This window comes from Bos taurus, chromosome 17, assembly GCF_002263795.3.
Source record: "Bos taurus isolate L1 Dominette 01449 registration number 42190680 breed Hereford chromosome 17, ARS-UCD2.0, whole genome shotgun sequence".
Taxonomy (NCBI): Eukaryota; Metazoa; Chordata; class Mammalia; order Artiodactyla; family Bovidae; genus Bos; species Bos taurus.
Genome location: NC_037344.1, coordinates 60,087,827 through 60,103,472, shown reverse-complemented (window position 1 = coordinate 60,103,472; position 15,646 = coordinate 60,087,827). Strand labels below are relative to the sequence as shown.

General features: G+C 50.2%; 1 protein-coding gene across 2 annotated transcripts; it reads right to left on the bottom strand.

The window, feature by feature from the left end:
* Positions 1-1,396: 1,396 nt before the first annotated feature.
* Positions 1,397-15,624, bottom strand: TBX3 (T-box transcription factor 3). 2 transcript variants are annotated; one of them, XM_024977755.2, is made up of 8 exons: positions 14,221-15,624; positions 12,311-12,578; positions 11,349-11,408; positions 10,943-11,089; positions 8,612-8,688; positions 7,366-7,523; positions 5,277-5,953; positions 1,397-3,476 (listed from the first exon to the last, which is right to left on the bottom strand). In XM_024977755.2, exons 1-8 carry the CDS (start codon positions 14,607-14,609, stop codon positions 3,006-3,008), a joined length of 2,247 nt encoding a protein of 748 aa, XP_024833523.1. In that variant the 5' UTR covers positions 14,610-15,624; the 3' UTR covers positions 1,397-3,005. The 2 variants fall into 2 exon arrangements, with proteins under 2 accessions (XP_024833523.1, XP_024833524.1); XM_024977756.2 differs by lacking the exon at positions 11,349-11,408.
* Positions 15,625-15,646: the final 22 nt, after the last annotated feature.

Sequence of the window (15,646 nt, the reverse complement as noted above, 5' to 3'; positions counted from 1 at the left end):
TAGCGCCCCAAAGGCCCCCAGGCCCCGCAAAGCTCCCCCACGCACCCATCTCCGACCCCGGTGGTTTTCCCTCCCACCCTGGGAGACAGTGCTGGAGAGGCTGTGGGCTCCCCACGTGCCTGGTTGGAGATGGAAGGGGCTATGCCCCCTCTCCAAAAGGTCTCGACCTCGATCTCCTTCCAAGTACAGGATGGGGTGGGGGGGTGGCGGTTCCTCCTCGCCGGCCATTCAAGAGGCCCCGAAGGTGACAGGGACTTGGGGCCGGGCTGGCGGGCTCCAGGGAGGTGGGGGGCGGGGGCGGGAATGGAAAGGCAGCCGCCTGGCAGGCTCCGGCTGCGTCCTCACGTCAAGGCCCCCCGGGGCAAGAGACGGCCTGGAGGACCTTTCCGTCCTCCAACCCCTGCGACCCCCACCCTACCCCCCGCCCGCCCCAGCACACACACACACACACACACACACACACACCTCCGAGGCGAGGCTGGGGGTGGGGAGGCCAGGAGACCAAAGACTGTCACGGCCTCACCATTTTTTATTGAATGTTTCAAAGATAAATCGAACTTCAAAAGGCAACTCCCCAAACAGCCCCGGAGGCTGGTTGGAGGGAAGAACTGGAGGAGGGTGTCAGCCTCCTGGTGACTTTTCCCTCAGAGGGGGGTCAAATATGTGCCCTGGAATTACCTTTTGGAAACTGCCCTCCTCCCTCGCGGGACACAAAGTTTGCGCAGAGCTGGCCGCGCGTCGCACGCACAGTCCGGGCTGAGGACTCGGAGGGGGTACCTTGGGTCAGCCTAGTCCAATTTGAGACACCGGAGACTCCAGGGGACGTTCGAGTTTATCCCTTTCTCGGGCGGCCTGGAGGGTTGCTCCCTTGCCAGGCCGGGGCTAGCCGCGGGGAGAGTCTGCTAGATTTTTTTATTTTTTCTTTTCTGCACACTGGGGCAAGAAAAAATTGACTTGGATGGCTCAGATTGAAGCGCAGAGAAAGAGCGAACCCCAAACGAAAACGTTCGCGGTCCTCGCACTCATTTTTGATCGGATTCGGCTGGGAAACACTGACTTAAGGAGCGAACATTCTTTTTCCATTAAAACTTAAGTATCTGCAATTGCGATTCTATCCAATTCTAATCAGCCCCCCTTCCGCCTCTCGTTTTGCTTCCTAATTTCAAGGAAAAGTAATTTCAGATTGAAGCGGCTCCCTTCCGCCGGCCGAGTAAGGGACTTTTGTTTTTAGCTTTGTAACTTGACTGACATCTCTTTTGGGTTCAGTGGGGGCGGTCTTAATTATTTAAAGGCAAAGAGAAGGGGCTAAAAAGGAAGCTAGGGAAGAAAGACTTGACTCCACTTTCAGGAAAGGTCCCTAAAAAAAAAAAACCAAACACTTAACAGGAGGCCCAAAGACATTTCAATAAAAATTTATTGAAATTTCAATGAGATTTTTAAAGGGGTGGGGGGAGATACAGAAAACCAAAGAACTCATCAACAATTATAACACAAAATATACCTTCATGAATTTTTGTCTTTAAACCATCTCTCAGCACCTGACTTTTTAACTGTGAATATATGTCTCTAGAGGCACCAAATCAAAACATCAACACTGAGGACAGTAAGTAGTCAATTCCACTTTGTTTTGAAGAAATCAGAGACTAGCAAATACAAATAGGAAAGAAAAATTAGAAAGTCAAACCACAGCCTCTGCACTCTCCATCCCCCCACCCGCCCCAAGCAATCTCAAAAACACTCTTAGGAATTTCAGGTGGGGCTAGGAAGTGGCACCACCTCCCCAGTTTTCGGTAAAATGGCAAATAGCACTTTCCCCCAGTTTTGGACATTAGAAAAGAAATTTTCTTTGCAGATGACTCTTTTGAAAACTATGTTGGTGTCGGTGCAGAAAGTGTGTTTTCTACTTTTAAAAGCGATCCTGTGACCTTGAAATAAAACTGACTATAGGAAAACAAAACCACAAAACCTGACAGCTGCAATCCTATTTACATAGAGCTATATACAATGTCAATAAATTAAAGTTTAATTTTCTGAGCATTCATATTCCACCTATTTACAAGAGTTATCAAATAATTACATAAATACTTTGTCTAATAGTCTCGCTTCTTCTTTATTTTTTTTTTTTAAAAACCTTGTTATTGCATATACAGGAAACAGAAAAGAACTGCCAGAGGGACAACATGAATCCTGCTACAGAACTTAGATAAAATAAATTCATTTTTGGTATCATCCCCATCCCTTCCTTTTAAGCCATCCCCCTTAAGGTTGTCAATGATCTAGGAAAAGATAAGGGGTCATATTTTCTCTCTAAAAGCAAGCATTCAAAAATAAAACCCACAAATACATTACTGTGGAACATGCAAGAGACCTAGAGCTCTTAAAACATCACAAGAATTATTAAAAAGACACAGATTTCCTTAATAGAGACTAAACAAGAATGGCAGAGACTTCCCTCCCCAAACAATGCTGCCCAGTAATTTATTTAGAACTGATATGCACGTCACTAGAAAGTTTTTAATCTTCACGAACAGAATCATGTTAATGTATCCATTTGTCCCCAGTATTTTTTTTTTTTTTTCAATTTTGTGTTTCCACTTGGGACGGTGAAGGAAAAAAAAAAAAAATATATATATATATATATATCTTCACTGGGGGAGAAACTTTTCAACACCTCCCCTCCTGGGGCCTGGCTACCTCGGATCTTCCCACAGCTTCCAGACCAGCCCCCAAGGAGTTGCTCTGGCCGCCAAGGCTTTAACTCCTACCCCCAACAGCTCAATGCAACTGGGACGTTTCTGAGCCAGATCCCGGATGTATAAACCACAGCCAAGAAGACAGGGCCTGTTTCTAGCACATTCTCTCCAGGGAGTCCAGCACCCCTTTCCCAGACAAGGCTGCACAAAAAAGGGCTGACCTCACTGCACGCCCGGGGTTTATGTGACATCCCACAAAGTGCACTGCAGACTGGATTGGACTGGAATGAAGAGACTTTTCTGGGGAGGGGTTTACGGGGAGGCGCTGCGGGACCTGTCGGGCTTGGCTTCCAGGCCGCTGACCAACCGCTGGATGTTCTGCAGTTCGCTGGTGGCCGCCTCCTTCTCCGGGCAGAGTTTGGGCGACAAGGACACGGAGCTGGAGGAGAGCGTGGAGGAGCGGCTGTTGAGTTCCGAGCCCGAGTCCACGGCCACCGAGGCCGGGCTGGCGGCCAGGGCGGCGGCCTTGCCGTCGAGGGGGCCCGCTGTGGCGGCGGCGGCGGCCATGGACGGCAGGGCGGTGGTGAGCAGGCCGCTGCTGTCCGGCACCGGCAGGGGGATGGAGTACGGGCTGTAGCGCAGCCGCGGGCGCATGGTGTTCAGGTTCAGGAAAGGGTGGCGGTGCACGGAGCTGGAGGCTGCCGCCGAGGAGGCGGCCGCCGCTGCGGCCATGTACGTGTAGGGATAAGGAAACAGGCTTCCGAAAGGCGACATGGCCAGGCCCTGGGCAAGGAGGAGAACAACAGGACAGAGTGAGCAAGCGGGGCCTGCGCGGTGGGGAGGAGCCGACCTCATCCACCACCCCTCCTCCACCCCCTACCATCCCCTCGGATGAGTCCTTAACCTCACTCCCTGGGATGGGGCGGGGGGATGGGGAGCAGGACGCTCCAACTTCTGCGTCTAGACCCAAATCTGAGCTGTGTTACTCTAAGCCAAAGTACTCCCTAGGCCTCAGCTTTCTTGTATGGCAAAAACGGAAAAGTTCAACAACTCGTATTCTTTCGGGGGACTCTGTGGGTATGAAATGAACTGCTGCCGCCTGCAATATGCTTCACATAAGGTGCTTGGCCATCAAGACTGCTGGAAATTCTCCCATCAGTCAGTTGTTCCACCTGTTAAATGGGGCTACAGTCTACCCCACAAAAGTAGCTGGCTGAAAACCAGAGGGCATAAACTATTGGACATATATTTCCACCCCCCCCCACCCCGCCAATTCTTGTTGCCCCACCTCACAGCCCTTCCACTCCATTCTAGAAGTTTCTAAAAAAATAAATAAATCTGGGGAAGATCCTTAAGCAAAAGGCAAAGGGGTGAGGGCAAGTTGGAAGGGGAGAGAGTAAAGGGTATTTGCTATGAACAGAGATGGAGAAATCATCTAGCCCCAGATATGCTGGTGGAGCCCCAGATATTAAAAGTGGAGAAACTGAGGTAGGCCCCAGTATAGGAAGTCACTCAGCTAGCAAGTGGCAGAAGCAGAATTCAAATCCTGGGGCCCTGGCTTGGACCCATTGCCTCAGTAGTACTGTTACTACTTGTTGAGCCAGGAAGCCCCTCACCCACCTGTCACCTACCTACCAGTGATGGCTCCAGAAAGGGCTAGATCAAGAGATGGGAGGGATGGCAGAAGGGCAGAAGCCAGCCCTTTTCTGGTTCCCTCCTCCCTGGAGGGGAGGAGGCAAAAGGCAAGGGCGTGCAGAAAACCTCATAGAATCTTTTTGCCCAGGTTCAGAGCACTTCCAGCCGCCTGAAATGTCTCCCCACAGCTGCCCGGAGTCCCTACACAGCTGTCTCAGCCTTACACAGGCTGCTAGGCCTGCCATAGCCCCAGTCTGTCCTCTGACATTTCCCACGTGTGCACAAACTATTAACCCTTTGGGAAGCAGCTTGGCCTGCTTGCAGTGAGGGATGGGAGGGGGCAGAGAAGTAGCTTCATATTGGAGGGTACAGACTCAACTCATCTGCAGGGAGTCAGTTCCCATCCCCAAGCCATGATCTCTCCCTAGTCTTGGGGGAGGGCTGGCTGTAAAACATTTAAGAGACATTTCAACTCTGAAGCTAAAATCACAGCCCCCGGAAAAGGCCCCCAGAGTCTGAGTGCCTAGGGCTAGAGACTCATGTCCACCACCTACCTACCAGCTGTGTGATCTTGGTTAAGTTACTCAACATTTCTGAGCTCTGCTCTTTGATTTAGAAGGTGGAGGTGATCATAGGATCACCGAAAAACAGAATAGATCAAGCACTGAGAAGAGCGTGCCTGGCACAAAGGAAATGCTGTGGAGAGTTATTATCTATTATACCACCTAGTTACTCTGCTAGACACAGCCCTTAACTTAGGGGGAAAATTGTTTTCTTAAGTTTTGAGGGGGTGGGTGTGAGGTTATGATGAATCAGTGAAATAAGCCTTGCCCCTAGTAATAATAATAAGTTATTATTAGGCAGGGAGACTTGGTGAGGGTCTGGTTCTAAAAGGCAGGCAAAGGAGAGTGCATGGAAGGAGGGGCTACAGAGGCAGCTGATAAATACCTGAGAGGCCAGAACGTGCTGCTGAAGATGGAAGGGCAGGGTGGCCGACGCCCCCGACAGTCCCTGCGCCGCGGCAGCCGAGGCCATGGCCGTGGAATCCAGGCCCGAGACGCCTGTGGAGGCCCCGGACACGGTGGCCAGCAGGGGCCCCATGCCTGCCGCCATGCTGGAGAAGGCGCCCCCCATGGCGAACTGGCCGGGGTGCAGGAAGAGCGGGTGCCCGTTGAAGAACTGCTGGCCGGCCAGGCCAGGGGCGAAGCCGAGGCCAGGCAAGGGGCCCTGGCCCAGGTGCGCGGCGGCTGGGTCCGTCTGCACGGTGAGCGGCGCGAAGGCCTCCTTGCCCGGCAGCACGCGCGCCTCCTCGGCGGCCTTGGACGTGGCCGCGCTGTCGCGGCCCGGGCTCCGGCGCTCCTCGGCGCCCAGGCCGCGGGTGCTGGACGAGATGGTGGCCGGGCTGTGGCGCGAGTCGGGCGACGCCTTGTCAAGCCGCCCGCTGTCCCGGGCTCGGCCGCCGGGCTCGGCGGCGAAGAGGTGCGCCTTGACGGCCGGGCTGCCCTTGTCCCTGCACGGATCCTCCGACGTGGTGGTGGATATCTTGGCCGTGTCACAGGCCTCAGGGCCGTGCTCCTCTTTGCTGTCAGCCTCCGCGTCGCTCTCCCCCTCGCTGGGACACAGATCTACCGCGGGAGGGGGAACACAAGCCAGGCGGAAGGGCGTTAGTTCTAAAACCTGGGCCAGCACAACTCCAGTGCCCCACTTGGAATCCCCAGCTCGGCCACTTCCCAGCTGTGCAACCCGGGGAAAGCCTCTTAACCCCTCTGCACCTCAGTTTTCTCATCTGCAAAGTGGGAGTGTGACAATACCTCAGACTTCGGAGGAAGGGTTCCACCAGCTAGTCATGTATTTCAAGTCTCTAGCTAGAGCCGCAATCCTCCCTGCAGTAGTGAATTTTACTATTTTATACATGTGGACTGATCTCCTACTAGGTCAGACAAAGCCTTTACTGGCCTTTCCCCTCCACTGGATTGCAAATTCACTTTAAAAAAAATAAAAACTGATTTACACTAAAATTCAGGGCAGGAACACTTTCTAGTTACCCGCTTTGTTCCCTGAATGATTGATTTCAGTCCCTTCCACAGATTTGTGGACTCTTTCAGGAAGATTTGTTTGGAGAGAACCCTGACGTCTGAATCGGCAGTGGCAGACTTGAACACCCATCCCCCAACACACACACTCCCCGGAGCCTTCTCTGTTTGCCTGTCTCTGCAGACAGAGATGGGTGATGGCTGAGGGAGGGCGGGGGGCTCACTGCCTGGAGACAATCATAGATTTTCTTTTGCTCTCACCACACCCTCTGTGGGTGTCCTACCAGAAAAAAAAGAAAAAAAGAAAAAGCGATCCCATTTTGTGTTTAAAGCTTAAACAGATTGAAGACATAAAGGACTTTCATTTTATTTCACTTAAAAAACAGGTTTCTTCCCCTTGGGAGCATGTGTGTCTTTCCAAATAAATAGTTCTTGCTCTTTAAACACAGGAAATCAACTGAGGATCCGAGCAGCTCCTCCCCTTCCACCCCTGCCCTCCCCAGCTCCCACTCTCAGGGCTCCATCTCCTATCATAGGTCTAGGGTGGCTCTAGAGCTGAATTTTTCTCAGCCCCCTTCCCTGTTCCAAGTGGCAGAGAATCTCCCGTGCCCCCCCCCCACCCCCCGCCAGCTCAACATGTTTTAAGCTAGAGTTCAAAGATATTAAAAAAAAAAAAAATCAGTTGTTACTTGGTTGGAGGTACAAAAGAGAGGGCTGCTCCAGCCCCCTACTCCCAGAGGGGACACAGGAACAGAGAGACCACCCCCTCATCCCTGCCAGACCAACGTCTGGGAGAAAGGAATCTGAGAGCTCAGACTAACTTTGAGGGGCTGGGGACACCCCTGATCACCCTTGGTGAGATTTGGCTTCCGTTTTACAAACTTCTAGAAGGATCTAAAGCTTTGGAGGGGCAGGTTCCCTGGTGGATGCTCCCAGGTCCCAACTCTTCATTCAAACCTCCAAGACCTGGAGAAATCTGAGAAGTCAGAGGTGGCCAGGCTCACCTTTGAGGTTGGATGTTCCTACTGTGGACACGGCCGGGGAGGAGGACTGGGCGAAGCAGTTGAAGGCGGCCTGTTCGCTGGAGGACTCGTCTGAGGTGCCATTCTCCTTTTTGTGTCTGTCATCAAACACCCTCATGGACTGCAGGGTGAGTTGCTTTCTGTGGCAGAAGCCGACACCCGGCATTATAGAGGATGTTCCCCCCTCTCCAAAGCCTCACCCTCTCCAAAAGGTTTGGGCACACACACCTCGCCCGGCCTGCACCCAGGATGACACCAATTCCCAGAAATCTCTGTGCCCCGGGGGGCGGCCACAAGGATCCAAGCATTGTTCGGGACCCTGGGACTGGGCTGAAGACTGTAGCCCAGAGGGAGGGAGGGAGGAAGAAGGCTTGTATTCAAGACCAGACGGTTTCCCTAGGAAAGGGGCACTGGCTGGGGCTTGCTCTTTAAAAGCCAAGAGCAAGAGGGGAGATGGGAGCTGGCCAGATCGGCTGAGCAGCCAGCCTCACAGACCAACGAGAACAGAGGACTCAAAGTAGTGAACACAAACAGCAGACCAGCTCTGGACTGGTTGCTAAGATTGGGAGGAAGTGGTTATTTCATGGTGTACTAATCGTTTCACCAACACATTAATCGGACTGAAAAAGAATCTAGGTGAGAAATTATTTTTTAATGCCCACCCATTCCCCCAGGGGATAGGTTAAAACTTGGTGCTGATTTTCTAGATTTTCAAAATTCTTTGAAAGTGAGTGGGGGAGGGGAGAGCTTCTTTTATATACCATCCAGCTGTCAGCTTAATGCAAAATGATACATGTCCCCACAGAAGGAGGGAGCCATATATGTCTCCAGGGGCCTAGGTTCTGTCTGAGAGTATTTGTAAGACAAGATTGCAAAAATTCCACAGCGTTTTGTGAATGGCTTAGTCCTTTCCTGGGACTTGCCCAGAATGAACTTAAATTAATTAGGAATTAATAGGGGTCTGTATATAATCTGTTATTCCTGATACTTTTCTTCCAGAGACATCTATGGGGGTGGCCTAGCTGACCTTCTTTAAGGTAATATGGAGGAAGAAGAAAAAGTAGTGTAGTGAAATCTGTAGACTCTTGATCAAGGGGGAGTAAATTGTTTTCTACCCTTCCACCACCCTTCTCAAGAAAAGGGCCTGCATCCCACTTCTAACAGCTGAGTCCTAGGTCTCAGAAAAGTGATTTTCTAAATTGTGTGAGAAATGACTGCCACAGCTCACCTTTTTTCTCTCCTGCCATTTCCAGTGTCCCGGAAACCTTTTGCAAAAGGGTTGTTGTCTATTTTTAACTGAGTTATCTAGAGGAGGAGACACAAGCAAGAAAGAGATATTGGCTTCATTTTCTAGAATGTTCCCAGAGGTTGCCCCCCAACTCAAATGATCCATGCGAAACCTGACTTCCAACCGGAGAAGTCATTTGGATATGCCAGGTTAAAGAGAGAGAGGAGAACACAGCAGAAGTTTGAGGGGGCCCGGGAGGAAAACCAAAGGAACCTGTGCGATGGCTGGCATTGCCTATTGCTGCTGCTAAGTCACTTCAGTCGTGTCCTGTGCGACCCCATAGACGGCAGCCCACCAGGCTTCCCCGTCCCTGGGATTCTCCAGGCAAGAACACTGGAGTGGGTTGCCATTTCCTTCTCCAATGCATGAAAGTGAAAAGTGAAAGTGAAGTCGCTCAGTCATGTTCGACCCTCATCGACCCCATGGACTGCAGCCTTCCAGGCTCCTCCGTCCATGGGATTTTCCAGGCAAGAGTACTGGAGTGGGGTGCCATTGCCTTCTCCGTGGCGTTGCCTATAGGAGGGCAAACCAGGGATTCTGGGCTGCAATGATCCTGCCTGGGCAGCCAACCACATGGGCTTAGAAATGGAAAAGTTGTCAAAAGGGTAACCTGTGGATCTTAAAATTATGCCTTCATTTTGATTTTTTTTATATATAGGGCAATTGATCATAAAATATGTTATGGTATATTTCCTGCCCAAACACATGCACATACATTCACACAGCACACCTTCCAACTTTTTCTGTACATCTAATAAAATGATTTATGGGATTTCACTACCTTTGTGCTGGACTGGGTTTGATTTTTTTTTTTGCTGGGTGTTGGGGGTGGGGGGGACGTGTTTGAGGAATTACAATATTGACAATTACAGATTTAAAAGGACCGAATGACTGCTGGAAACATTTGTTTTCATTTATATGCCCCTGCCACTGCCATTAGGTGGAGAAGGCCCGTGGCTGCTTTGATCAAAAATGCTATATTTTATTATTCCATTAACAACTTAGATTCACAGGGTACTGGGTCCAGAAGGAGCGTGCATTTTACACGCTAAGGAAAAAGTCGGATGTCGTCTCTCAAATCCCTTTCCTGGGATAGAGGCAGAGGAAGGGGATGATGTACACAGAGTTCGCTGGAGGTGGAAAAAGGGCCCCTGGATGGATTCTTGTTCTTGGAGTCAATTCCTGTTTGTACTTCTTTCAGGGAGAGGAGACCTTGATGTCTTTAGTCTTCAGATGAAGGAAACATAACTGCAACACCCCATCAGTGGGCCACAGAGGACCCACCCATAGTGAGAGTGAAATCAAAATGTAGGGCGGCGTTGTTTGGTGAGCTGGATTGGCACTGAGGACCAGGGTTCAGAAGTTGAAGAGCAGGGGTCCTCAGGTGCCCCCCCCCACCCCGCCCCCCTACCCTCACCCCTACCCCCAGTAACTGCCTGCTAACAGCCATGCTGGAGACTGGTGGCCTCGTAGCACTTTCTCTGTGTTGCTCTGTGCACACACCCATGACCTTCAGGCCACTATAGCTTACATACCAGGTGCTGTCTGCTCTTCCATTTGGGGGTACTCCTAATCCCCGGCCTCAGGCCCAGGGAGGGGAAAAAAAAAAAACCTTCAAATGAAGTGGTAACTTTGGTCATCTCATCTCAAAAGCCTCAGACAACTCAATTAGCATGACCCTGTGATCAGAGTAGTTTTTTTCCAAACACACACATACACACACACACACCATAAAAAACACAGCAGCATAAAAGGTAATAAAAACCAGACCAGCTACTCGGGATTTCTGGCTAGGGGAGAAAATCTGGTCTCCGCTGAGACTCCCCTCCCAAGATCCCTACCGGCTTTTGCCTTCAATTTTTAGCTGGTTCCTTTCTAACCTGATTTCTGGATCCTTCTTCCTGAATGAAAAGAGGAGGAACCTTGAAACAGACAGGGGAAAGCTCGGGGTGGGGGTGGGGCAGGCAACCTTAAGGTGGTTACAGGAGTTTCTCACTGGCAGTGTTAGTTTGGCTTTTTTTTTTTTTTTCTTCCACTCAGCATTGGATCCCTAGCTGGTTAAGTTTTTTTAGTTTTCTTTCTGCCTCTGCTATGTGCCACTGCCCCCTTCCCCCCAAGCTCCACTGAAAGTCAAATCACAAAAGAAAAATCAGACTCCCATTGCAATGCTCTTATAACTTTCTCATCCTCGCCCCAAAGCAGTTTAAGGGATGAGAGTGGGGGTGGGGAGGTGTTAATATCACCATTAAAAAGGAAAGCAACTTTGGTTACCTTATCATTCTGGTATGCAGTCACAGCGATGAATTCGGTTTCGGGGAACAAGTATGTCCGAAAAGTACTATAAGGAAGTTTTAAGATGTCATTGGCCCTCACGATGTGGAACCGGGGCTGGTATTTATGCATGGAGTTCAGTATAGTCTGCAGGGGCCGGAAGAGGAGAGAAACACATCACAAGAGGATTTATCGGAAGACCAATGGGTTCCTAGGACCCCTGCCAGGCTGACGTCTACCCCACCAACGGCACCAGGGAGCCCACCTTCTCGGAGTACCTCGGTGGGAATCTTCAGCTCCCCACATGTTACATTCTGGAGAATCCAAATTGCTCCTCAGTTTCCAAAGGGTGCCCTCCCCCCACCACCCTCACCATCTAAGTTTGCTTTGTTGAACCCTAGCCTACCTGAGTACCAAAACTATAATTCCCCTGCCACGTTGCTTGATCACTTGGGAAGGCCAAAGTCTTAAAAGATAGAGAAAAACATGCATTTTAATTTACAAAATGATTCAGTCCTTTAAGCGCCCACTAATTGATGAGCCCAATCCACTTAAAGCCCTGAAAGGCTGAACTCTAGAGAGGAATATTTATGCCTTAATCAAATCAAGGGCTTCAAATGCAATTCCTGCTTGCTGAAGATATGTCCATGCCATTCATGTTTCCTGGGCCTAATCTTTCTGCTTATTCCTCACTTATCACTCTGTTTATTTTATTGAAATGTTGGGGAGGCGTAGGGGCAGGGGGCAAAAGGTCCCTTGCTTGACTTTTACAAGCAATCTAAGTCTCTGGAAAGTTTCTAGGGACTCCCGCACTGAATCCATATATATACTTGAAACACACATACAATTTTTGTACCGGGAGATCTAGGTCTCATTTCTGGTAAACCTGACCTTCACCTGAGCCAGATTCTTTTTTAGTCCAAGGGAAGAAAATCTTTCAAAATCTGTACCCACACCGTCTCACCAACGGAGTCGAGGTTTCAAACCTTAAAACCCTCCCAAACAATACTATGACCGGTTTCAAAGTAGAAGTATGATATCGTAAAACAAATCCTTTACGAACACCTAACTTTAATTTTCCATCTTCACGATGGGTTTTTAACTTTCCTGTCAGGTCAAGCAGTTACCAAGACCTGGCCTTGCCACGGAACAGGAGCCGATAAAGTTCTCTCGCCCCTCACTTATTTTAGAACGCCAGGCCTTGTATTATCCGAAGAGAAACACCCCGGAATTCTCTGTGGATCGAACAAGTTTGCTATGCTTTGTAACTGAGAGCGAGGGAGAAACTGATTTTACCTGGAAGCGGAAAGCACTGCCTTTGCTAGGGAGAAGACAGGAAATTTTAGGAAGGCAAGCAGTGAAACTTACAAATCCGTGCTTGTCCGAAATGTTGTTGGTGAGTTTCAGTTTGTGGAAAGTGACAACTTTGGACATCCACTGTTCCCCAGTAGCAGGGCTGTCCGGGTGGATGTACATTCTCTTCGGCATTTCAGGATCAGCCTTTCCTGCTACCATCCACCGGGAATTGTGAAATTTATAGCGACAGTCATCCGCAGCGATAATGTCCATCAGCAAAATATATTTGGCTTTTTTATCCAGCCCAGAACACCTTACTTTAAATGGAGGAAACATTCGCCTACAAGGGAGAAAAGAGGGAAGAAAAGAAACGGGGAAAAAAAAAAAAAAATCACTCAGAATCTTGGGTTTGATCCTCTATGCTAAAATACTTCAATTAAATTTAAAACTTTCTGTTACAAAGGATGATCTTGCACTGGTTCAGAGTATGACGACTGGGTGCAAAATTGCTTCCTTCAGAAACAGAAGAATTAAATACGCTTCAATGTCTCTATTTTAAACGGCCCAAGATTCAAAACAAGTAAATAAGGGGCACTGGGTTTCTCTACATTGTCTAATAATTTCCTTGTAATTTTTTGGTCCCCTGTGTGACTTTTTAGGTTGCCCTCCTTAGAGGTAAATTTTTGCTTATGCCTTTTCCTGCCGGTGTCTAGTTCTAAACAGCTTGGGGCAGGATTTTAGTCGACTTTGGTTAATCAAGGCTAGAATTTTCCACCACCCATGGATGAGAAAATGTTAAACGGATCAAGCAAAGAAATGTCAAGTCGGGACCCCTCTCGGCTGTGGAACGGTAATCCTGATGCTGGCGAAATGAAACTACTTCGGTGAGCTCTCGAAAGGAATTCTGTAGACTGGGGTGGACTCAGAGGCCTGATCACCAGCCTGCCTATCGCGCTGCTAACCACATTACCCCCACTGCTCGGGACCAGACCCAAACTACAAGACTCCACCACCAAACTGGTCTTTATTTCCCTGAAGTGTTAGCATTCTGTACTTTTGACTTAAAAGGGAGCAGGGAATGCATCACTATGAAACTGTCTTCTGGGCTGGAGGATAAGTGGCAAACTTTGGCCTCGTTCAGCTTGGAAAGACACAGAGAGCTAAAGACAAGAGGAGATTTTCCTTTTATGCCTTCAACTGTATGCCTTGATAGACTTCAATGTCATTAAAAAAAAAAAATCAGTGACTTTAAATGACAGGCACGCTTTGGTCAGGCCAGGACCTCTAAACAGTATGTAAAATATAGTCACATATGAAACAGCAGTACGTGTCTCCCTTCTGGCTCCTTGGGTCTGCAAACACAATCTGAATCATCCAGAGTTGCCTGTTGAACTCTCCCTTTGATTACAGACACACGAAGCAGCATGGACAAGCCCCAAATCCCCTTCGCTTTCTCTCTAAACCTGGCAGGGGGCAGGCTCAGGCCCCCTCCAGATCCAGAAGCTAGGCTGGAGGGTTGAAAGGGCAGGGCAGTTTCAGCCAGGCCTCCCACTACCACACAAACAAAAAGAGCTGTTCAGTGTAAATGAAACAGACAAAAATACAACATCTACAAAGACACAGGGATGGTCCAGAAAGGTTTGCACAGTGAGTTTTCCTGCAATGGGGGTACTTTTCTTTCTTCCTGCAGAAGGTATCTGCGTACCACTGAAAAATTCTACCTATCCCATAGAGAATCCGGTATGCAGACCAAGTAGGAAAAACCACCCGCTGCAGACGCCCAGGTAAGCTGAAATTTCCTATCACTGGGGCAAGGCCGGGGAGGTTTCTGTACACAGTTCTGGGCGGGGGGGACTAAGTTTTCCTCTAAGTCAAATAACTGGTAAACCGACTGTTCTGGGAGAAGATAAATATAAGGAGAAAAGAAACCTCCAGTCGCTTAGGGGAGTTGTGGGGGCGGGGAGGGTGCGTGGCTTGCTTACCTTCCCGACTTGGTAATGACCATCTCCGTGCCCCGCTTGTGGAATTGATCCCAAAGTTCTTTGGCCTCCAGGTGTACCTTGGGGTCATCTTCTACTTCTTCTTCGGGTTCCATGGTCTTCAGGGGCCTCAGATGGGTCTGAGGTCCCAGGGACGAGAATGGGATGCCGGTCTCGGCCGCCCCCACCAATTGATCCATGATCGGCTTGGCCAGGGCGCCGGGCAGCGAGAGCGCCGCCGCGCCGTTGGGAGGCAGCGTCAGAGCGGGGAAGAAAGGCGGCTGATGACCCAGCACCGCGCTCATGGCGAAGTCCGGCGCCCGGTGAGGTAGGAACGGATGGTAGGCCATGCTTGTCCCAGGAATGACCGGATCTCTCATGGAGAGGCTCATCCACTCCAGGCGGGGCGCTGGGCTCCAGCCGGGGACAAGTCCGCAGCTGCTGTTTAGTTTAGTTTTTTTTTTTTTTTAACAGCAGCGCATAGTTTGGAGGGGGGAAAAAAGCGAAAGAAAAAAGGCGGTGGGAGGATCACAACGAAAGCACCTCAAAGTGAAGAGTGGGAAGTGTCTTTGGGGCAGGGGAAGGCCGCTTTTAAAGAGGGCAAGGCGAGAAATCAGGAGACATAGTCGCTTGGGTGACTGTCCCGGTGTCTGGCGTTTCCAAAAAGCCGCTCCTGGAAGTCGGTTTCCGAGGCGAGGGGAGCGAGCAGGGTCTGGACTCGCGCCGGAGCCCTGCTGCTTGGCTCGAAATAGACACGCCTGCCCTGGGTCCCGGCGATCGCTCCCCAGCCCCCAGTTCTTTGTTGCCAATGCGGACGGCTCTCCTAGGAGACTTTTTTTTTTTTTTACCTTTTCTTCTCCTTCTTCTTCCCCCGCCCCCCCGTCTCTAGCCTTTCCCTTTGGCTCGAGGGAGGCGTCTGCAGTTGCGCTAGACCGACTGGAACTGCGAGCGAAGAGAGAGGAAAAAAAAAAAAAGAAGTCTCTCTCCTTAAAAAAAAAAAAAAAATCTCTGATGGAAGCCCTCTTCTACCAGCGCTATCAAAACTTGAACTGCACGCGGGCTTCCGTTCGCCCTTCTCCTCCGCCTTCCTCCGCTCCGAGCCTCCGGAGGGTGTCTGGTTTTCAATCCGAATCTTGCTGTGTGTGCTCTGCTCCCGCGCCTCTCTTCCTTGTCCTAAAACGTGAGCGAATTCCCTTCCTAAATCAGCGTCCAGACGCGCAGGGCTGGGAGGATTTAGGGGGGGAAGGAGGAGGGGAATGAAAAGAAGGGAGAGAGAGAGAGAGAGAGAGAGAGAGAGAGAGAGACCGGAGTGGGAGAAGGAGCGCCAGGAGAGGGAGGGAGCGAAAGAAAGCCAGCTAGAGCTCCTCGCCACCCTCCTCCGCCTCTAGAATTCCCCGGGCGTCTGCTCGGCGGTCTAGAAGGTCGGGCT